Source organism: Mytilus edulis, chromosome 3 (assembly GCF_963676685.1).
Source record: "Mytilus edulis chromosome 3, xbMytEdul2.2, whole genome shotgun sequence".
Classification (NCBI taxonomy): domain Eukaryota; kingdom Metazoa; phylum Mollusca; class Bivalvia; order Mytilida; family Mytilidae; genus Mytilus; species Mytilus edulis.
In genome coordinates this window covers 14,274,210-14,299,627 of record NC_092346.1, presented here as the reverse complement: position 1 = coordinate 14,299,627, position 25,418 = coordinate 14,274,210, and the positions used below count along the sequence as shown (strand labels likewise).

Sequence of the window (25,418 nt, the reverse complement as noted above, 5' to 3'; positions counted from 1 at the left end):
TCTCTAGATGAAAAAAAATCATTTTCAACTATTTATTTTATAATTGTATTAAGGTATGAAAATAATGAAAAATAATATTTCAATATGTATTTGAATTCTATTTGTTCAAGATTTTATCTTTTATACCCCCAAAAACGTAAATATAAGGAACAATTTTGAATGGTGACAAAAAAGGGGAAGTAACTCAAGTTATACACAAATTATTTACGACCTAAAGCTAAGGTAATTGGTGTTAATTAACAGTGTGTTTGACACCAAAGCTGTCAAGTGAAGCCATGCACTTAATGGGTCACTAAATTTGACAGTTTACACAGCTAGTTGAACTTCCTGTTCATGAAAGAATTACGAATTTGCCGGTATTTCAATGGAAAATCACTTATGAAATCAATCTCAAGGCTAAGAAATCCAGGTCAAAACGGGTCATTTTCGGAATTCCCGGGTTTCTCAATGACCCGGCGGGTGTCCAGGGTGATCCCTCAGAATTGCGAAAATCTCGGGTCACACCCGCAGAATATGGGTCAGTTGACAGGTATGTGTATATGTTCCAGACCATATGAGTATTTGGACCGTACGCGTACGGTCCGGACCGTATACGTATACTCGTACGGTCCGACCATACGCGTACGGTCGGACCGTATGAGTATACGCGTACGGTCCAGCTGATCACTTCTAATAAGAACGTCGTATTTTTTACATTTACATGTTTTGTTAATGCATGTTCCTTTGCATATGCATTTCTTTTATAAAGTTCATAAATATTCTAAAACAATTGTCCTCCCACATTATGTTTACTTCCGATAACTTCAATTTCAATGAGCATACTGAGCTGCAATTAATGAATTACCGGCCTGCAAAATACAGGAGATTAACAGATTAAATAAGCGTGATCTTTTTAAATAGTTAAAATATTAAGTTTTTATGTCAAATGCTGTTGAACTTTTTATATTAATTGGAGATATAAGTCATGTTGATCTGTTATATACATTTGTATCTAATAAGCTTGACCAACTTCTTAATATCAGTCAGACCGTACGCGTACGGTCCGACCGTATGCGTATTTTGAAAAAGTACGCATACGGTCCAGACCGTACGCGTACGGTCCAAATACTCATACGGTCTGGAACATATATATATATGCATATAACAACAATAATAGCATAATGTTGACAAACACAAGCAATACATATTACAATGAGCACATTGAAAAGAAGCACAGATCACAGCACAATATTACAGTTCATTAAGTCTAATTTAAGATTTTGCTAAATGCATTGTTCTGATACACATGGCGGTTACGAACGGATTGCCATTTGGGGATAGCAGGCACAGGGTCGAAGTCGTTAACATCTACACCTACTAAGCTTATCCTCACAAGTTGATCGAAAGCGTCAATACCTAGACTGCACCTTAGCTTTGTCTTTATAATGTTCTGCCTTGAAAAAAACCTTTTACATTCAACACTTGAAACCGGCAAAACACGTGAAATTTCCATTAGAGAAATTGCATTTGGGAACTGGTCTTTTCTTGAAATAATTGCAGTCAACAGATCGGCAAACAAAAGTCCCTTGTAGTTGTTGAAGATCAAATACTTAAGTATGCCCCATTCTACTTGTAGTTCTTCTTGGTTGATTAAATTATAATGGTTCACGAGACACTCTTACTGTTGTTCACCGTAGCGAGGAAGGTCGGCAATACTTCTAGGAAAGTTCGACGGTTCAAACACAGAGAATGCTTCAAAAGTTGTTGTCTGGAAATCGGTCACGAATGTTATCATGTATCAATTGGGCACAGTTCTTGTCTTGAGATGAATGTCACGGTGGTTACGTTTAAAGGTGATAGTTTTGAAGCTGTCAGATTGGTCTGTTGATTTTAGAAATTCTGCACATAATGGTCCAAATGAAGAAAGCTCGGTTAAGTACTCGGCCTCTATTGACATAAGAAAAGAGTCAACTAATTGTTTCATGGTGTCATAAGACAAGTCACGTTTCTGAAGTGATTTGCTGCGCTGATTAATTTTACCAAACAGGTCGGATAAAAAGTAGAACATAAAAAATATGTTGTCATACTGTTGTGAAGAGAATAAGCCACGATGTCGGTGTCACTCTGGTCGCCTAACATGTTTACAATGGAAACGACAGAACGGCGGAGATTGTCTAAAGCATTTCCCATAGAAAGCCAGTGGACGTTGTGAATGTCAAGTGGATTTAACAACGGATCATCTATAATGAGTTGCCATGATCGTAGTTCAGCAAGGTTTGTGGGTGAACGTTTGTAATACGAATATACAGTGATAACAATGCTTTCTTAAAATCTAATGTCCGGAATTTCTTTTGCCGTGTCGACACAGGCTAATGCTAGGCAGTGAGCTACGCAATGAACCTCTACTAAGTGTGGAGAAGTGTCTTTTAAAAGCTGCGATACACCTCCGTGCTTTCCTATCATAACCGACGCACCGTCAGACCCCATGCCGAATATTTTAGACAAGTCTACACCAAATGACTTCAAATAGGCAATTATATGTGCAGTGATTGACACGGCGGAACCAAAAGACAAGTTAAAAAGTTTTGTATAACTAATTTTCAGTTCACCAGCTTTGAGGTATGATAAGTACAAGATTAAATGTTTTTGCGTAGCCAGATCAGTTGACTCGTCGATCATAATTCCCACGGCGGGACTTAACTTTACGTCGACATCACCTCTTGCTCTATATTATTGGAAATTGTCTGAATAGATTTGGAGCAGGCATTGTTCTCTTGGTATAATATAGAAGTGATCACGGCACTATTTAACTTAGTTAAATCATTTATTGACTGAAATTTGTCCATTGGTAAGTTTTCTTTAGCAATAAAGTAAGCATTAAGGAACAAGGTGCACATTGCGTTGTCAGTCTTTTCGTGAACTTTCTCAAATACCGATACGATTGGATTACTTTTTGAAGCTGTCTCTAATTTAAGAGCTTGAACATGGTCATTGCTATTAGCATGCTCTACAACGACTGACTTTCGAAAATTTGTCGAACCAGGCTTTACAAAGTTATTTTTAAGTTTATGTTTTTGACAAATGTCACAAAACTCGGCATTTAGCATACTGTCAAATCTTAACAGTTGGATCTTGTCCTGGTTTTCTTAAAACAATAAACTTACTATAAACTGAATATAATTTTTTAACTAATTAACCAAAGATAATAGTGGTGGAAGAAAACAGACTTTGTTAAATAGTGTTCTATAGTGTAACATAGATATAAAACAACTACTGGAATAATTCCTGATAAAGAAGGGATTTACAGAAGGTAATGGCTAATTACAGCCTGAAACTACATGTGACATATACTATTGGTATCGGTTTCTGATTCGACCCGGAACTTGTTAATTATTGGTAATATTAATCATGTGGAAAACATTTAAGGGGCTTGGAACGGTGTGTTTTTTTAACAACATCATTGTCCTATATTAGTTAAATATATAAAGTTGAATTCTTTGATTTGTTGTTTTTACGCCATGCCGGCTAACATATTGGACCTCGTTATTTTAGTAATATAGATACTTTTTATATATATGCATAAATAATAAATATATGACATCTTATTAACTTCAAATTAAATAAGATATCTCATAAAACCAGATGCTCCACAGGGCGCAGCTTTATACGACCGCAGAGGTTGAACCCTGAACGGTTGGGGCAAGTATGGACACAACATTCAAGCTGGATTCCGTTATAAATTTGGATTGTGATTAAATAGTTGACACAGCAAAGGTTTCTGACACAGAAGGAATGTGGTCTAATGAACTTAAAATATTTTTTTATGCTTTTGAGCAATTCACTATGCTGTTGAATATAAATCCTCTCAAAAAAATGTTTGAAGAAATTTTCTTTTTATTTATGAAATCTGAAATGAGAAAAATTTACCCCCCCCCCTTTTTTCACATCCCCCTTTCCCTTTTTCCAAAACTGATCCCAATTCAAATTTCTAATGGAGTTTGCAACAATAACTACTCATTTAAATACATCATAAAATATTAAAATGTAAAATAAAGTGCTTGTTATCACTGAATGGTAAAGATTGTTTTAATTTATCAGTTGGTAGTAAAAGTGAATATACATTATATATTGTATAAAACAATGATTTAAGTTGATTCAACTACTATTCTGGACAAAGTAAGATAACTCCAATTGAAAATTTCTTGCTATTGCACAATATTGTGCAATTAGATATTTCTTGCTATTGTGCAATACTGTGCAATTGAAAATATTTGCTATTGCACAATACTGTGCAATTGAAGATTTTTTGCTATTGCGCAATACTGTGCAATTGAAAATTTCTTGCTATTGCACAATACTGTGCAATTGAAGATTTCTTGCTATTGCTGAATACTGTGTAATTGAAAATTTCTTGCTATTGCACAATACTTAATATAATAATTTTGGATCCTGATTTGAACCATCTTGAAAACTGGGCCCATAAAAAAAAATCTGAGTACATGTTTAGATTCAGCATATCAAAAAAGCCAAAGAATTCAATTTTTGTTAAAATCAAACTTAGTTTAATTTTGGACCCTTTGGACTTTAATGTAGACCACTTTGAAAACGTGACCCAAAAAATAAGAATCTACATACACAGTTAGATTAGGCATATCAAAGAACCCCAATTATTCAATTTTTGATGAAATCAAACAAAGTTTAATTTTGGACCCTGATTTGAACCAACTTGAAAACTGGGCCAATAATCAAAAATCTAAGTACATTTTTAGATTCAACATATCAAAGAACCCCAAGGATTCAATTTTTGTTAAAATCTAACTAAGTTTAATTTTGGACCCTTTGGACCTTAATGTAGACCAATTTGAAAACAGGACCAAAAATTAAGAATCTATATACACAGTTAGATTAGGCATATCAAAGAACCCCAATTATCCAATTTTTGATGAAATCAAACAAAGTTCAATGTTGGACCCTTTGGGCCGCTTTTTCCTAAACTGTTGGGACAAAAACTCCCAAAATCAAACCCAACCTTCCTTTTATGGTCATAAACCTTGTGTTTAAATTTCATAGATTTCTATTTACTTATACTAAAGTTATGGTGCTAAAACCAAGAATAATGCTTATTTGGGCCCCTTTTTTGCCCCTAATTCCTTATAGTACTGCAACTGACATTGAAAAAGACGCTTAGTTAACGAGTTTAATGGTCCGGAATAACACACGGCTTCAAATTGTTTTAAATGATAGAATAATATCTATATTTTAATTTCCGTCGGGTCGTTAAAAGTTTCTATGGTCACATTTTTGTATTTTATCCCTTTAATGGGGATACCCCTCAATTTACGGTTTTGGGTAGTTACATTAAAATCAAAAAATATATGTTTTGGTTAAATTTCCCGCTATTTTCGTAAATATTTTCTATGCACATATCATCAAGGATCATCGGAATGATGAAGACATAAATATTATACCATCTCCAAGTAAAACTTTCAAACTTAAAGTTGGCTGTTTTTTAGATAGAAATTTAACGTGTTTTTCTTTGAAAACGAGAAAACATATGATTCAAAAACAGTATTTGACATTTGAGAGGACACAACATATTATTGCGATACTGCATGCAAATTTAGTTGGGCAAATTCCAAACAATTTTGTCAAAAACTCAAAAATAAAAACATCATTTGTACCTAATCCATACATGTGATCAAACTGATCGACATGTAACCTCACAACCTGACACTTTTATACGATCTCGCGCTCAGTTTCTTCCTTGTAGTTTGGATATGAAAACAGGGTTTTTGTGTAAAAGAAAAACCTTTAAAAAAAACCCAGAAAACTACGCAAAACTGAGTCCTCTAAACGTGTTAACAGTCTTTTAAGTTGTGCTTATTAATGTGAGTAATCATTTATCCATGCATAACCAAGTACTTATTGAAGTCAACACCTGTGCAATTAAGTAAAACAGTCACTGAAAAAATAGAATTTGAACTTGCTGTCAGTTCATTAATAACGATTTTTAGTGATGTGATTTGTTTTTCCATAAGAAAAAGCCTTTTTCATGTAGCACATCCTCTATATATACCGATCAATTTTACCCAAGATTGTCTCTGATGCTTACCAAACTGCCAAACTCCAGAACTAACTAGATATTGTGACACCTTACAATTCAGACACAGTGGGGCCAAGGGATAGGATATGAATTATAGAGTTTAGCTCTGAACTCAATTTAGGGGATGCCATATCTGCTGCAGGAAAATTATAGTCTATATTAAGATTTTCAGAATTACACCAAGGTGTGTCTAAAAATATCAAGGATACATTAAAAGAAGAACAATTACTTCATCCTGCCACCAGTGGTCTTATGAGCTATGTCCTCGTTTTGGTATTTCTATGGAAATGATGAACATTGATCGAAACTTTGTACTCACATTTCTTTTGTGTTTCCTATGCAAAGGGAAGACTATATCTGACGAGTTTGACCAAATCATGACGGTATTTACGCTCCAGATAGCATTTGTACTAAAAAAAACTGTGTTTGCTTTGAAAAAACTCTGTCCTGCGCCGAATTTGTTCTTATAAAAAAGGGAAGTGTCTTGTAATGCTAATACGCGTACTGAATCCGCATATGATGACTAAGAGATTGATTCATGTCCCTATTTTATGAATACCTGAGCTATTGTGTGTAGCTTTTAAAAGTTATATAAGGATCATGACTGAATTTGAATTACAACATTAGAAAATTGGCATTGCATTGTATAATTTTTCATCCTTCCCTTAAAAAATCAATGAGTTAACTTTTTTTACCAGGATTATCCTACTAAAAAAATGTTCATGCACCAAACTGACTTTGTTTTACACTCAATTTTTTTTTTAAACCTCGCATTCGCCTCTGGTGACTATAGTATATTTTGTGATATTACTGCTCTGTCCAGACTTTGCAAATACACAATATGTATTTATCTATAACTAGATTCTTATTTTCACAAAATACACAACCTTTAAGATGCAAAATTAAAAACACTGTTTCAGCGTTTGAATTTTGTTTTTTTCAAAGATAGAAAAAATATTGAAATAATTTGATAAACTGGTGTTTTATAATTCTGTAATATACTATAGTGAAATACTATACACAATATGAAAGTTTATGGATGTGAAAAGGTCAAGGCCACTTCTTCTTCGTTAATAGCATATGCTTATGATTGAATCGTTTTTGTAGCATTCTATTGAATAAATATCAGAATATTTCTCCTTTTTGTTCTTGTGTTTGAAATATTGATATTTTTAGGTCTGACCTTTGACCTCAATTTCACAAAATTGTGACCACTCTGGATTTTTATGACCCAACTGTTCTTATTGTACACGTTGTCCTCTTTCCATCGATACATAATTTAGGTGTGTGTTCTTCCGGACCATTAAAGTTTTAAAAAATGAACTCTGGTTGCAGTACTATAAACTGTTGGGACCTCAACTCCCAAAATCAATCCCAACTTTCCTTTTGTGGTCATAAACCTTGTGTTTAAATTTCATTGATTTCTATCTACTTATACTAAAGTTATTGTGCAAAAACCAAGAAAATGCTTATTTGGGCCCTTTTTTGGCCCCTTATTCCTAAACTGTTGGAACCAAAACTCCCAAAATCAATCCCAACCTTCCTTTTGTGGTAATAAACTTTGTGTCAAAATTTCATAGATTTCTTTTTACTTAAACCAAAGTTATAGTGCGAAAACCAAGAAAATGCTTATTTGGGCCCTTTTTGGCCCCTAATTCCTAACATGTTGGGACCAAAACTCCCAAAATCAATCACCACCTTCCTTTTGTGGTCATAAACCTTGTGTTAAAATTTCATAGATTTCTATTCACTTTTACTAAAGTTAGAGTGCGAAAACTAAAAGTATTCGGACGACGACGACGACGCCAACGTGATACCAATATACGACCAAAAAAATTTCAATTTTTGCGGTCGTATTAAAATACAAGATATCTTAAATACTCTATAAAAAATGAAAACACCATGTTATAAGTTTCATGCGTCCGAAGCGCGTTTTTGGTTTTACCTTCATCAAGAACGCTCAAAGCCGAATATTTGAAAGCCAAGGATGTATAAGGACCGAAAACGTTGAGATATAAACCAAAAAGAACCTAAAAAAGAGCCAAATCCATCTAAGGCCATCTTTGCCTGATATATCTATAAGATATCTTATGAACTTAATAAAATATATTAAAATAAAAAAAAATTAAAAGTGGCTTGCCAAAGTGGGGACAGGGAAGGGGTTGCCTACAAACATGCCAAATTGTTGCTCAATTTTACAAAATTTGAAAGTTTTTTGAAAAAAATTTAATGAATGTCAAATCCTGATATTATGCCCACTTTTGATATGCTCATTTGTTCTAAAAAAAACAATATTACTTACCTCCTATCCTGGTCCACTCATCTGATTTGATTTTGCATTGTCTGCGATGTATTTCTATACCGTTTGTACTTTCCAAGTTAGCGAAATCCTCTCCAAAAAGTCTGTGTACTAATGATGTTTTTCCTGCACCTTTTTTACCCACTATTACTAAATTTATGTCCCTTCTCTTTTCAGAACCAGACTTCAAGGCCCTTAAGTAAATATCTATTGAATGTTGGTCCATGTTCCTAATCTCTACTGGAATTTTCCCATCTGAAAAAGTATTAAAATGTATATGTAAGTCGAGGGCTTTTGTAATTGGTTGGTTTCATGATTTTTTATGTGTAAGATTTAACTCGGTTGGTCCAAAAATATGAAGAAAAAAATAGTTGTTTATTAGACATAAATATGTAAGGAATTACTGTAATTACTGTAATGTCAGCTTTATTACAATATTTGTGTTCTCCATTTTTTGGGGTATGCATTCATTAAATTTAAGTGCCAAACATTTTTCTCGGCTCTTTCAAACCTACAATGCAAAGGCACGTTCATATTGAAATCAGACAAGAGTGCACACACTTAAATGTCTTGCCTTCGTTACTAATCATTGATATTATGTTGATAGTCCCAAATATAAAGCTTTATTACAACCGTCACATAAACTTAACATTAACCAAGAAATCTAAACATTGACCAATGAACCATGCATGAAAATGAGGTCAAGGTCAGATGAACCATGCCAGGCAGACATGTACAGCTAACAATTCGTCCATGCAACAAATATATTTGACCTATTGCTTATAGTTTAAGAAAAACCGACCAAAACACAAAACCTTAACATCGTCGTCCGAATACTTTTAGTTTTCGCACTCTAACTTAAGTAAAAGTGAATAGAAATCAATGAAATTTTAACACAAGGTTTATGACCACAAAAGGAAGTTTGGGATTGATTTTGGGAGTTTTGGTCCCAACATTTTAGGAATTAGGGGCCAAAAAGGGCCCAAATAAGCATTTTCTTGGTTTTCGCACTATAACTTTAGTTTAAGTGAATAGAAATCTATGAAATTTTGACACAAGGTTTATGACCGCAAAAGACTATTGGGATTGTCTTTGGGAGTTTTGGTTCCAACAGTTTAGGAATTAAGGGCCAAAAAAAGGGCCCGAATAAGCATTATTCTTGGTTTTCGCACAATAACTTTAGTATTAGTAAATAGAAATCTATGAAATTTAAACACAAGGTTTATGACCACAAAAGGAAGGTTGGGATTTATTTTTGGAGTTGAGGTCACAACAGTTTAGGAATAAGGGGCCCAAAGGGTCCAAAATTGAACTTTGTGTGATTTCATCGAAAATTGAATAATTGGGGTTCTTTGATATGCCGAATCTAACTATGTATGTAGATTCTTAATTTTTGGTCCCGTTTTCAAATTGGTCGAGATCTACATTAAGGTCCAAAGGGTCCAAAATTAAACTTAGTTTGATTTTAACAAAAATTGAATCCTTGAGGTTCTTTGATATGCTGAATTTAAAAATATACTTAGATTTTTAATTATTGGCCTAGTTTTCAAGTTGGTCCAAATGGGGGTCCAAAATTAAACTTTGTTTGATTTCATCAAAAATTGAATAAATGGGTTCTTTGATATGCCAAATCTAACTGTGTATGTAGATTCTTAATTTTTGGTCCAGTTTTCAAATTGGTCTACATTAAGGTCCAAAGGGTCCAAAATTAAACTAAGTTTGATTTTAACAAAAATTTAATTCTTGTGCTTATTTGATATGCTTTATCCAAACATGTACTTTGATTTTTGATTATGGGTCCAGTTTTCAAGTTGGTCCAAATCAGGATTCCATATCAAGTATTGTGCAATAGCAAGAAATTTTCAATTGCACAGTATTGCACAATAGCAAGAAATATCTAATTGCACAATATTGTGCAATAGCAATTAATTTTCAATTGGAGTTATCTTTCTTTGTATAGAATAGTAGTTGATAATATATGTTGGAAATTTGCAAGACATGACTATGATGTCATTTTCTATTTTTATTTGCCAATAACTTTATGTAAATAACTTCATTGGAAATTTGCCAATATAAAATGTTGCTGATGAAGCTTTTTTTCTTATCTTATCTAAAATGTTTTAAGATAATGTATGTTGGACATTTGCCAGACATGACTATGATGTCATTTTCTATTTTTATTTGCCAATAACTTTATGTAAATAACTTCATTGGAAATTTGCCAACATAAAATGTTGCTGATGAAGCTTTTTTTCCTTATCTTATCTAAAATGTTTTTAGATAATGTATGTTGGACATTTGCCAGACATGACTATGATGTCATTTTCTATTTTTATTTGCCAATAACTTTATGTAAATAACTTCATTGGAAATTTGCCAATATAAAATGTTGCTGATGAAGCTTTTTTCCTTATCTTTTCTAAAATGTTTTTAGATAATGTATGTTGGAAATTTGCCAGACATGACTATCATGTCATTTTCTATTTTTATAATTTTCTGATGTTTTAAAATGAGAGTTTATGGTTGCAAAGTCCATTTAAAATTTGAATTGAGATGATGATGATGATGATGGAGTGGCTTGACATTTGTTTTGTGTAAAAAAAAACATATAATGTCAAAAATTTGATTACAATCCAAATTCAGAGCTATATACCGCTTAAATGTCTTGTCCATACCTGACTCAACTGTTCAGGGATCGACCTCTGCGGTCGTATAAAGCTGCGCCCTGCGGAGCACCTGGTTTTTACATAATATGGGTTTCTGTCACAAAATTAATGTGGTCAAAGATCTAACAAATCTATTGCACAATACTGTGCAACTGAATATTTCTTCTTGAAACTTTTCAAAATTTGAAATTTTGAAAAATTTTGAAAAAAAAGGAATCCCTTTAAAAATGGTAAACAAAAAATCCCCCCCCCCCCCACACACTTATTGATACCCCCATTGGAGCAATAACCCTTAAACTCAATCCCATGCTTTCTTTTGTAGTATTGAACCTTGTAGTACAATTTCAGAGAGATCCATACACTTAAACACAAGTTATTGTCATCAATGTTTGGAAACTATAAACATGCTTCTTTTTGGCCCTTTTTAGGCCCCTAAATCCTACATATTTTGGGCAATTAACCCAAAACTTCATCCCAGCCTCCCCTTTGTTTTATGGTACGTTGTGGTACAATTTCAGAAAGATCCATACAATTACACACAAGTTATTGTCTAGAAACTAGAAAAATGCTTGTTTTTGCCCCTTTTTGCCCCTTTATTCCTAAACTTTGGCCCCATAACCCTGAAAATAAATCCAAACCTTCTACTTGCGGTTTTAAACATTGTGATATAATTTCAGAGCAATTGAAATACTTGTACACAAGTTATTATCCTGAAACTAGAAAAATGTTTGTTTTGGGCCCCTTTTGGGCCCCTTATTCCTAAACAGTTGGGACCATCATCCCCAAAATTAATCCCAACCTTCATTTTGTGGTATTGAACCTTCTGAAAAAATTTCATAAAGATCTATTCACTGAAACTAAAGTAATTATCCGGAAACTAATGTGTCTTTGGACGACGACGACGCAGACGACGCAGACGACGACATCATACCATTATACGATCCCAAATTTTTTTTGGGGTCGTATAAAAATAACTGTCCTCTTTAAGTAGGTATTATAGGTGTGGTTCTTGCGATCTAAACACCATGATATGGAGAACGCTCTGATTGGCTTATTTATTTTTCATTTTTGTTATCTATCATACGATTGGGTGTACTTGTGCATGTTTCAAACCGGAAGTCTTATGTATGACTAAAATCAGTCTAATGACGGAATCAATATCCGGACTCCTTTTTTGTCGTTTTTCTCCAAAAATAACTCAATCTGAATAATCATAAGAATGGATGACAAATGCGACTATGCATGTTACCTATGGAATACAGAGGGATGATGATTAATTTATCGTGGAAGGAAGAGAAGCGACACACAAAATGAGGTCTTCTCGTTTAATAGTATAGATATGACAATACAAGAAAAAGGGTAACATGGTTTTATACATGTATTTTAACAACTTGAAAGATCTCATCTTGATCTATGACTGTAATTGACATGTATTAAATCTCAACATCACAAACATTGACAATCACGGCAATGTGCCTTGTATTGAATCCCCTTAAAGCAATTCTCAATGAATGACCACCGCCAGCCTGACAATGAAACAAGGGCTACTTAACATTGATCAACCTAATTGGAACTTGATCAGATTAAAGCGAGCTTGATTCTAGTGGTGAGATCAAAATGAAGTCTCATTAAACCTCTATTTCAGATCTCTTAGCCATTAACTGCTGAGGATGATATTATACTGTCTGTGTCACAAGCAAAATTTACAGACAATATAGAGAATTTCAATATTGATTTTCAGTGACAAAGAGCTAAATGTTGTGGTTTAAGATAATTCTGATGAATGTCATATAACTTAAAGACAAAATAAAGTCATATATTACACAGATATAGCACAGCATTAAACCTGGATATATCTGGAAGAACTACAGTTCCTTTAAAAAGAAGAGATTACTATAACTATAAATTTTTTGTTGAGAGTTGGCAATCATACCACATCTTATTTTTTATATTAACAGCTTATATATTTAATATTAAAGCGGTATACTGTGCAGGGACTACACTTGGTGTCGCCAATTGCGATTTTCTATTTATTATTATTTATATTTCATCTGGCTTCATGTGTTTTAAATTAATAATTTTTCCAAATAGTTTCTGGATGTTTGAGCTCAAATATTCCAATATGAAAAAAAAAATGAAAAAAATATGTGTCCATAAGACACCATGCCCCCTCACCTTATCACATGCTCATGTTCGGTACATCACAAAATCAAAGTCAAAATTAAAATATGATATTTAATTTTAACAGTTTTATTGACAATGAATGTAGGTACTGGTTTCAAGTTTCAAATCGATTTAACCACTTTTTAATGATAAAATACCTTCACTAAAAAAACTTAAATCTGAGACTATACTAATTTCCCACTATTATTTTACTATTTTCAATTAAGGTGGCTCGTGGGTACAAAAATTTTAGCAAAAAATTAAACCTCTATTTTTTCATAACAAATTTTATTTATTACACTATTAGTTGTCACTTTATGATATGGTACAAAAAACAACCCAAAAAAATGATTTGGTTTGGCCCCAGATGACTTTGAAAATTGAAAAAGCTCCAAATTATCTCCCTTTGGTGCAAAAATGCCATTTTTTGGCCTTAAATTTGAAATATCTTTTTTAACTCATCGGTGACCTATATTTTTTATTATTGTTTTCAAATAAGCTGTACATAAACTAAATAATTGTAAAATTTAAGCGATTTCTTATATTAGGTTATTTTTTTAATTCGATATTTCCTCTTTTTCTCCTATTAGTTCAACAGAAAAAAAGGACATTAACAAAAATGTATGCTTCTTCCAGAGGCAGATTTTAGCTTAAATGAACGGTGACCCCATTTTTTTATTTCATTTTTCTTTTAAGTATATGATAAAGTTTATTCATGAAAAAATATAGCGAAATCCTATATTAGAAAAAAAAAATTATTTATACCCAGGAGCCCCCTTAACCATAAAACCAGGGTAAAAATAGTATTTTGGTGTTATTCAAATAAATTAAAAAAAACACACATCAAAGCGTGAACTATGTTTCAATTTGATAGAACCACAATTTCATACTGAATTACCTGAACAGGAAAAAGATATTATAGAAAGGATACGGATAAAAGATTAGAAAACATAATGCATAAAAACACTTGATCAGACAATTAAGGTTGGTTCTAAGTCATAAGGTAAACATATATCATCATCTGAGAACATCAACATAACTGTCTCAAAAATGAGAACATCAAACTTACTGTAGAGTTTTAAACTATTTAAAAAGTGTACTTGTATACATGTGCACAAAAAAATGACTATAAATTTCATTTCATGTTATATTATTTTGTTTAAAAGTGCACTGTAAGATGTTCATGTTCTTATATTTGTCTGTAAACTGGTACAATTTGTAACCTTGACAACTTACAATACCAGTATGTCTGTGTCTAGCAATATTTAGTCCATGAGATTGCAGGATATTGACATGGCAGTCTTGAATATGACTTGCAGTGGCAGATCCAAAGGGCAGGGGGTTCCAGGGGTTGGAACTCACCTTTTTTTAGGATGACCAATGCATATGGTTGAAACCTCTCCATATGAAAATGGTTGGATTTGCCGACTTGCTGGAGCCAGAGTTAAGAGTTTACAGTGGATATCTAGTTCTGACTGTTAAGCAGTCTCAGAAACTAGGAGAATTTGGAGGACAGCTGTCAGAGGTCAAAGCAAGCTTTTTTTCGAATTGTCAAAAGGTGAATTAGCATCATCACTTGCAAGAAATCTATTGTTAGATAAAATTTTAGGGCTTAGGTTCCTACTATTTTCAACCATTTGGGTAAAATTTATACCATTGTTGATAAAGACCAGATATAAAAAGGGGTAGACTTTATATATATATTATGCCCCATTGCACAAAGTTAACATGAGAATTTAGAGATGTCACAATAAGTATAACTGAAGTACATTTATTCCCTTGTCACCATCTTACGGTGTTTATATATCTCAACTTGTACGATTCGCTCGTGTATGTAACAATGTTTTAGATTTTAACGAGAGAAATTTATGTATTACTGAAAAATTATTACACCAGGGTTTTCGATATCACAAACTAGTCAAAACATTTACTAAATTTTATCATCGGTATAAAGACATCATTCGTAAATATAGCTCAACATGCAGACTTCTAATACGTTCAGGTATTTCACATCCAATTTTTTATGGTAACATTCTTTATAAAGCACAAAGGTATCAGTATTCACCTCAGAAACTTACAAAACCTTTGAATAGACTTATTAAGAAGGGATATAATTACGATACTGTTGTCAAGTCATTAAAGATTGCATATTTTGGCGTTAATATTGAGTCACTGATAAGGTCTTTGCATCGGAACTAAACACATTTATTCTAAAAACAGTTGTTGGCATGACACGGGTTATGTTCTTCTCATATATGTTATGATGGTATGATACTAAACCCCTAACGGGAAGGATTGTGCCTGATGTTCATATGATGAAATCATAATCTTTCAGTCAGTTTAGTTGAAGTCTGGAGCTGGCATGTCAGTTAACTGCTAGTAATGAAATCTTAGCTGAAAAAGATGTTACAACTTAAAAATTTCTGATTTCTTAATAAACAATTGACACATACAATATGTATGTATAAGATATATATGTCTCCCTTTTTGTCTTTTGATAGTAAAAATTAAAATACAAATGTTGAAATTAAAAATGACAATATTTAAACAATGTTAACTATGCAAAAAATTCAAAGTCAATGAATCCTGACATAGACTGAAGGCTCAGGGCCAAATAATATCCATGGAAATGAGAAATGGCAATGCTAAATATGAAACTGCATACCAATAGCATTGGCTTATCATAAGTGGTTCCCTCTAAACTTACCTAAAACACAAACTTTATCTTAGTAAGTTATGCAAAAGTTTTAGTGAACAATGCAAGATAGAGAAATTTTATTCAAGCAGATTCTATATCATGTACATGATGGATGTACGAAGAAAATTAATAATTACAATGTCAAATGATTGTCTCCCCTATTTAGATTTCTTTTTCATGTAGTGATGTACATTGTACATGCAGTGAATATAATAAGGCTTAATCTTATTCACTATTCTATCATATATACATAATGTCATGTAAAAATATTGTAATAGTTGTATGAAAGTTTAAACCTGCATTACCCTTGTTAACCATTTATGATTTGTGAATTCAGATTTTCTATATAATTTCTATTTCTAAAATATATATTGATTGTCATAATTATTAAACAATAATGTATGTTTGTCATTGGAGAGAAGTATTCAAGAATTGTCATGTATATTGTACATGTATACCATTGTATACATACATGTAGATGAAATGTTTTAACAATTTATCAACATATATATATATATATATATACAACTCGTCTAAACATCAACCCAACAATGTTAGATCTGTAAATTTGCTTTCGCAAATTTTTGGTTCTTCCCTCGCCGGGATTCGAACCCATGCTACTGTGATATCGTGACACCAAATCGCCTGCACTGCAGCCGTCCCGCTAGACCACACGACCACCTGGGCTCTCAAAAAAGAGCTTTCGGTGGGCATGTGTTACCTTTCCACGTCAGTTTTTAATCTAGCGGCGTACTACAGTACATGATATATATAAGGCATGAAGATGATATTGTTACAGATCAGCTAAATTATCTATAGTAAAGGATCCTACAAATTAATGTAAGATACAGTCACAGAAAATAATTATATTCATAAGTACGTCTGAGTCAGTGACAACCCTACAACAGATGTATCCATCGGATCGCCATCAATGATGGTGATACATGGCTGTGTACATAATGTATATACAACTCGTCTAAACATCAACCCAACAATGTTAGATCTGTAAATTTGCTTTCGCAAATTTTTGGTTCTTCCCTCGCCGGGATTCGAACCGATGCTACTGTGATATCGTGAAACCAAATCGCCTGCACTGCAGCCGTCCCGCTAGACCACACGACCACCTGGGCTCTCAAAAAAAGAGCTTTCGGTGGGCATGTGTTACCTTTCCACGTCAGTTTTTAATCTAGCGGCGTACTACAGTACATGATATATATAAGGCATGAAGATGATATTGTTACAGATCAGCTAAATTATCTATAGTAAAGGATCCGACAAATTAATGTAAGATACAGTCACAGAAAATAATTATATTCATAAGTACGTCTGAGTCAGTGAAAACCCTACAACAGATGTATCCATCGGATCGCCATCAATGATGGTGATACATGGCTGTGTACATAATGTATATACAACTCGTCTAAACATCAACCCAACAATGTTAGATCTGTAAATTTGCTTTCGCAAATTTTTGGTTCTTCCCTCGCCTGGATTCGAACCCATGCTACTGTGATATCGTGAAACCTAATCGCCTGCACTGCAGCCGTCCCGCTAGACCACACGACCACCTGGGCTCTCAAAAAAAGAGCTTTCGGTGGGCATGTGTTACCTTTCCACGTCAGTTTTTAATCTAGCGGCGTACTACAGTACATGATATATATAAGGCATGAAGATGATATTGTTACAGATCAGCTAAATTATCTATAGTAAAGGATCCTACAAATTAATGTAAGATACAGTCACAGAAAATAATTATATTCATAAGTACGTCTGAGTCAGTGAAAACCCTACAACAGATGTATCCATCGGATCGCCATCAATGATGGTGATACATGGCTGTGTACATAATGTATATACAACTCGTCTAAACATCAACCCAACAATGTTAGATCTGTAAATTTGCTTTCGCAAATTTTTGGTTCTTCCCTCGCCGGGATTCGAACCCATGCTACTGTGATATCGTGACACCAAATCGCCTGCACTGCAGCCGTCCCGCTAGACCACACGACCACCTGGGCTCTCAAAAAAAAGAGCTTTCGGTGGGCATGTGTTACCTTTCCACGTCAGTTTTTAATCTAGCGGCGTACTACAGTACATGATATATATAAGGCATGAATATGATATTGTTACAGATCAGCTAAATTATCTATAGTAAGGATCCTACAAATTAATGTAAGATACAGTCACAGAAAATAATTATATTCATAAGTACGTCTGAGTCAGTGACAACCCTACAACAGATGTATCCATCGGATCGCCATCAATGATGGTGATACATGGCTGTGTACATAATGTATATACAACTCGTCTAAACATCAACCCAACAATGTTAGATCTGTAAATTTGCTTTCGCAAATTTTGGTTCTTCCCTCGCCGGGATTCGAACCCATGCTACTGTGATATCGTGACACCAAATCGCCTGCACTGCATCCGTCCCGCTAGACCACACGACCACCTGGGCTCTCAAAAAAAAAGCTTTCGGTGGGCATGTGTTACCTTTCCACGTCAGTTTTTAATCTAGCGGCGTACTACAGTACATGATATATATAAGGCATGAAGATGATATTGTTACAGATCAGCTAAATTATCTATAGTAAAGGATCCTACAAATTAATGTAAGATACAGTCACAGAAAATAATTATATTCATAAGTACGTCTGAGTCAGTGACAACCCTACAACAGATGTATCCATCGGATCGCCATCAATGATGGTGATACATGGCTGTGTACATAATGTATATACAACTCGTCTAAACATCAACCGAACAATGTTAGATCTTTAAATTTGCTTTCGCAAATTTTTGGTTCTTCCCTCGCCGGGATTCGAACCCATGCTACTGTGATATCGTGACACCAAATCGCCTGCACTGCAGCCGTCCCGCTAGACCACACGACCACCTGGGCTCTCAAAAAAAGAGCTTTCGGTGGGCATGTGTTACCTTTCCACGTCAGTTTTTAATCTAGCGGCGTACTACAGTACATGATATATATAAGGCATGAAGATGATATTGTTACAGATCAGCTAAATTATCTATAGTAAAGGATCCTACAAATTAATGTAAGATACAGTCACAGAAAATAATTATATTCATAAGTACGTCTGAGTCAGTGACAACCCTACAACAGATGTATCCATCGGATCGCCATCAATGATGGTGATACATGGCTGTGTACATAATGTATATACAACTCGTCTAAACATCAACCCAACAATGTTAGATCTGTAAATTTGCTTTCGCAAATTTTTGGTTCTTCCCTCGCCTGGATTCGAACCCATGCTACTGTGATATCGTGACACCAAATCGCCTGCACTGCAGCCGTTCCGCTAGACCACACGACCACCTGGGCTCTCAAAAAAAGAGCTTTCGGTGGGCATGTGTTACCTTTCCACGTCAGTTTTTAATCTAGCGGCGTACTACAGTACATGATATATATAAGGCATGAAGATGATATTGTTACAGATCAGCTAAATTATCTATAGTAAAGGATCCTACAAATTAATGTAAGATACAGTCACAGAAAATAATTATATTCATAAGTACGTCTGAGTCAGTGACAACCCTACAACAGATGTATCCATCGGATCGCCATCAATGATGGTGATACATGGCTGTGTACATAATGTATATACAACTCGTCTAAACATCAACCCAACAATGTTAGATCTGTAAATTTGCTTTCGCAAATTTTTGGTTCTTCCCTCGCCGGGATTCGAACCCATGCTACTGAGATATCGTGACACCAAATCGCCTGCACTGCAGCCGTCCCGCTAGACCACACGACCACCTGGGCTCTCAAAAAAAGAGCTTTCGGTGGGCATGTGTTACCTTTCCACGTCAGTTTTTAATCTAGCGGCGTACTACAGTACATGATATATATAAGGCATGAAGATGATATTGTTACAGATCAGCTAAATTATCTATAGTAAAGGATCCTACAAATTAATGTAAGATACAGTAACAGAAAATAATTATATTCATAAGTACGTCTGAGTCAGTGACAACCCTACAACAGATGTATCCATCGGATCGCCATCAATGATGGTGATACATGGCTGTGTACATAATGTATATACAACTCGTCTAAACATCAACCCAACAATGTTAGATCTGTAAATTTGCTTTCGCAAATTTTTGGTTCTTCCCTCGCCGGGATTCGAACCCATGCTACTGTGATATCGTGACACCAAATCGCCTGCACTGCATCCGTCCCGCTAGACCACACGACCACCTGGGCTCTCAAAAAAAAAGCTTTCGGTGGGCATGTGTTACCTTTCCACGTCAGTTTTTAATCTAGCGGCGTACTACAGTACATGATATATATAAGGCATGAAGATGATATTGTTACAGATCAGCTAAATTATCTATAGTAAAGGATCCTACAAATTAATGTAAGATACAGTCACAGAAAATAATTATATTCATAAGTACGTCTGAGTCAGTGACAACCCTACAACAGATGTATCCATCGGATCGCCATCAATGATGGTGATACATGGCTGTGTACATAATGTATATACAACTCGTCTAAACATCAACCGAACAATGTTAGATCTGTAAATTTGCTTTCGCAAATTTTTGGTTCTTCCCTCGCCGGGATTCGAACCCATGCTACTGTGATATCGTGACACCAAATCGCCTGCACTGCAGCCGTCCCGCTAGACCACACGACCACCTGGGCTCTCAAAAAAAGAGCTTTCGGTGGGCATGTGTTACCTTTCCACGTCAGTTTTTAATCTAGCGGCGTACTACAGTACATGATATATATAAGGCATGAAGATGATATTGTTACAGATCAGCTAAATTATCTATAGTAAAGGATCCTACAAATTAATGTAAGATACAGTCACAGAAAATAATTATATTCATAAGTACGTCTGAGTCAGTGACAACCCTACAACAGATGTATCCATCGGATCGCCATCAATGATGGTGATACATGGCTGTGTACATAATGTATATACAACTCGTCTAAACATCAACCCAACAATGTTAGATCTGTAAATTTGCTTTCGCAAATTTTTGGTTCTTCCCTCGCCTGGATTCGAACCCATGCTACTGTGATATCGTGACACCAAATCGCCTGCACTGCAGCCGTCCCGCTAGACCACACGACCACCTGGGCTCTCAAAAAAAGAGCTTTCGGTGGGCATGTGTTACCTTTCCACGTCAGTTTTTAATCTAGCGGCGTACTACAGTACATGATATATATAAGGCATGAAGATGATATTGTTACAGATCAGCTAAATTATCTATAGTAAAGGATCCTACAAATTAATGTAAGATACAGTCACAGAAAATAATTATATTCATAAGTACGTCTGAGTCAGTGACAACCCTACAACAGATGTATCCATCGGATCGCCATCAATGATGGTGATACATGGCTGTGTACATAATGTATATACAACTCGTCTAAACATCAACCCAACAATGTTAGATCTGTAAATTTGCTTTCGCAAATTTTTGGTTCTTCCCTCGCCGGGATTCGAACCCATGCTACTGAGATATCGTGACACCAAATCGCCTGCACTGCAGCCGTCCCGCTAGACCACACGACCACCTGGGCTCTCAAAAAAAGAGCTTTCGGTGGGCATGTGTTACCTTTCCACGTCAGTTTTTAATCTAGCGGCGTACTACAGTACATGATATATATAAGGCATGAAGATGATATTGTTACAGATCAGCTAAATTATCTATAGTAAAGGATCCTACAAATTAATGTAAGATACAGTAACAGAAAATAATTATATTCATAAGTACGTCTGAGTCAGTGACAACCCTACAACAGATGTATCCATCGGATCGCCATCAATGATGGTGATACATGGCTGTGTACATAATGTATATACAACTCGTCTAAACATCAACCCAACAATGTTAGATCTGTAAATTTGCTTTCGCAAATTTTTGGTTCTTCCCTCGCCGGGATTCGAACCCATGCTACTGTGATATCGTGACACCAAATCGCCTGCACTGCAGCCGTCCCGCTAGACCACACGAGACGAGTTGTATATACATTATGTACACAGCCATGCATCACCATCATTGATGGCGATCCGATGGATACATCTGTTGTAGGGTTGTCACTGACTCAGACGTACTTATGAATATAATTGTTTTCTGTGACTGTATCTTACATTAATTTGTAGGATCCTTTACTATAGATAATTTAGCTGATCTGTAACAATATCATCTTCATGCCTTATATATATCATGTACTGTAGTACGCCGCTAGATTAAAAACTGACGTGGAAAGGTAACACATGCCCACCGAAAGCTCTTTTTTTGAGAGCCCAGGTGGTCGTGTGGTCTAGCGGGACGGCTGCAGTGCAGGCGATTTGGTGTCACGATATCACAGTAGCATGGGTTCGAATCCCGGCGAGGGAAGAACCAAAAATTTGCGAAAGCAAATTTACAGATCTAACATTGTTGGGTTGATGTTTAGACGAGTATCTACACACGCTTTAAAAAACACGTGTCTCATGTCTATCTCTAGATTAGCCTTCCGTGACAAGGTAACACTACGACTATTGAAGTTATATTTTTATATAGCGGGTGTGTTCGAGTGGTCTAGAGCGCTGGACATGAGGCTAAGCGACTGGTGCTGTAGTGTATCAAAGGTGTGAGTTCGAATCCCGCTGAGGGACGAACAAAAAATTGTCAGTAGAAAATCTAACTCTAACACTGTTTGGAGTAATTTTCAGACTTATATAAATATTTGTATTAACCATGTATCTCTATCACTCTGAGATCCAGTGGGCATATATATTGTATGGTTTGTCACTTGTTTAGACTTGTTTGTATATATATATATATATATATATATACTAGAACACACCCGTGATATCGCGGGTCCGTGACTGAACTAAAGTATATTACTTTGCGCAAGCCTTATTTTAGTATTAGTATTGTCATCTGATAAAGTCATGCCGATTATAAAATACACAGTTTTCTCTATTTTCAAATCTTTCTGTTTGAACCCGTCGAACTGGAACTTATCAATAATTGGTAATATTAATTATTTGGAAAACAAAAGGTCCTGTGAATGGAGTATTTTTTTATCAACAGCATTGTCCTATATTAGTTATAAAGTTGAATTCTTTGATTCGCTGTTTTACGTCATGCCCGCTAACAAATTGAAAACTGTACCTATACGCCTTATTTTTAGTCCAGATGTTTAGTATTCGTATTGTTATCTAAGAAAGTCTTACTGATTAAAATACTACAATTTAGTAGTGTCAATCCTGTGATTATGACCCGTTTTTATAGCATATTAATCCTGAATACACCATTTGGTGGTGCGCCTGTCAGTTGCGGAACGTACAGATAAGGTAATAGGTAACAGGTGAATATATTATTAGTATTATAGATATATCATGATCAGAAAACATGGCAAAAGGGAGATAACTCTAACTAAATGAGAGGCTATCAACACGATCAGTATTGATAGATCAGAAAGAATATGTGACTTATGTAACATAAATGTGCTAGGAGATGAGTTTCATTACATATACATGTATAATTGTACTTTCATTAATGCTGAACGGCTGAAATTTTTGCCTTCAGATATTTGTAAAGTTAAAAATACTATGAGTTTCTCTAATTTAATGAACAGCAAAGATAAATTTGTTTTTGTTGGCTGAGCCAAGTTTTGTAAAATTGTTATGTCAATTTACAAATGATCTTTACCTCCCCATTTATTCATGCATTTGTAAATATGTTTGTTCATGTATTATTTCTTATTTGTTATATTGTTGTACTATCATGCCTCATCATGCTCATGTGAGGCCTTTAGTGAAATAAAATGTTTCGTGTTTCATGTTTCAATGTTTCTTCATTATCATGATTTTTATTCACAAGATTAAAGAATTTGTGGTTCTACACACTAGCTTCAAATTTACAAGTTCCTAGAAATATCTTAAAACTAGTGATGAATTGCTGCTTTTGCCATTTAGACATTGTTATAGGGAGGTTCATTTATTTATATCAATCATCTGATCATGTAGTATTAACTTACATGTACAAATGTAATAAATAACACTTCCAGGAGAGCTCATGGCTTTTTTCTCAGACTATATAAAACAATCTATTTGTCGTTAACATTTAAAAATGATTCGGACAGGTACAAATTTAAGAGTACACAAAAATGTATATTGAATATAAGAGATTAATTTATGAAATTCTTAACCGGATTTAGAAAAAGATGAAGCAATATACAAACCCTTTGATCTACTCTTTTTCTTTTTCGTTTTCTTTTTCTTTTTCTTTTTCTTTCTCCTCCCATCATCAGCCAGGTCTAGACTTTGTGCTATAGGTCTTCCTTCAGGCATGTCATCAACTGAGGAGCAACTGTTTGTAAGTAAAGAACAGATTGATTTACCCACTTTGTCAACATGGTCTTTACCATGACCAAAAGGAGGGTCCTTCTCACCACTGAACATATCGTCATGATGACGAGAATACACAGATTTTTCTACATGTACCCCAGTGCTTTTACTTTTATCGTATCTAGTAAAGTTACTGTAGCGACTAGGAGTTGGACTACTTAAGGGGAAGTGAATGTGATCATCCACCCGTCTCAAAGAGGAAGCAGAGTTGTCTTTAAGTGCCTTACGGCTTTTGTCAAAAGAAAAGGTTGATGGTGTCATTTCACCATATTCTTCTGTGCTTTCCTGAGTCATAGGAGTGTAATAATTACGAAACCTCCTTTCACTGTATAATGTGCGAAGAGGAGCAAACTTGACCTCATCATCACTGTCTTCACTGGTTTCTAAATCATCCTGTCCGCGACTGTATGTACGAAACGTTTCCATTTCTGTACCTGGATAAAAGTCTTGATCACTCTCCTTGTTTCCAGGTTTATCACTTCGCGGAGACTCAATGTTATTTTGTGATGCTTCATTAGACTCTACATCATATGCCTCATCATATTCATTATGATACATTGGTGTTACTTTAGTAGCAGAGGGGAAGTAATCGAAACTGGCTGCCCTTTCCTCCCCTTCGCTCTCTTCCTGATCGGAGCTACTACACAGACTGGTTGTTGCCTTACTAGAATTATAGATTCCATAATCATTGTCAGTACGTATCCCCTCATCCGGAAAGGATGGGATGTCAATAATGACATCCGTATTCACACGAAAATATGAAAATTCAGATGAAGGAACATTTTCATCAGAATCATCATCCTGGAAAATTTGATGTCTATCTGTGAAGTGTGAAGACCTTTGGTCCCTGTGGGACATCTTGTCTCTGTCCTGAGCCAGACTAAAATTTCTTGCCTTGCTCACCAGACCTGTGAAATCGTCCTCTGTAAGATCTGCTATAGCACAATCCTTTTGCTTGACGGTATCAACCTGCAATAAATAATAAACTGTTACTATAAAAGGAAATCAAATGTCATTACAGAAAAGTCTGTAAAAAAAGGTCTGTAAACATTTCTCTGGTTGGATGAAAATTAAAAGATAAGTTTTGTTTTTCCTAATCCCTGCATGTTTCAAAAACCCC

At 34.8% G+C, this 25,418-nt stretch overlaps 1 protein-coding gene across 1 annotated transcript in view; it reads right to left on the bottom strand.

The window, feature by feature from the left end:
* LOC139515869 (uncharacterized) overlaps positions 1-25,285 on the bottom strand; it is a 66,193-nt gene extending 40,908 nt beyond the window's left edge. The window contains exons 1-2 of the mRNA XM_071305607.1: positions 24,133-25,285; positions 8,385-8,636 (exon numbers count right to left, since the gene is read on the bottom strand). Coding sequence (XP_071161708.1) covers positions 8,385-8,636; positions 24,133-25,156 — 1,276 coding nt within the window. The 5' untranslated portion in view covers positions 25,157-25,285. The remainder of the gene's footprint in view (positions 1-8,384; positions 8,637-24,132) is intronic.
* Positions 25,286-25,418: the final 133 nt, after the last annotated feature.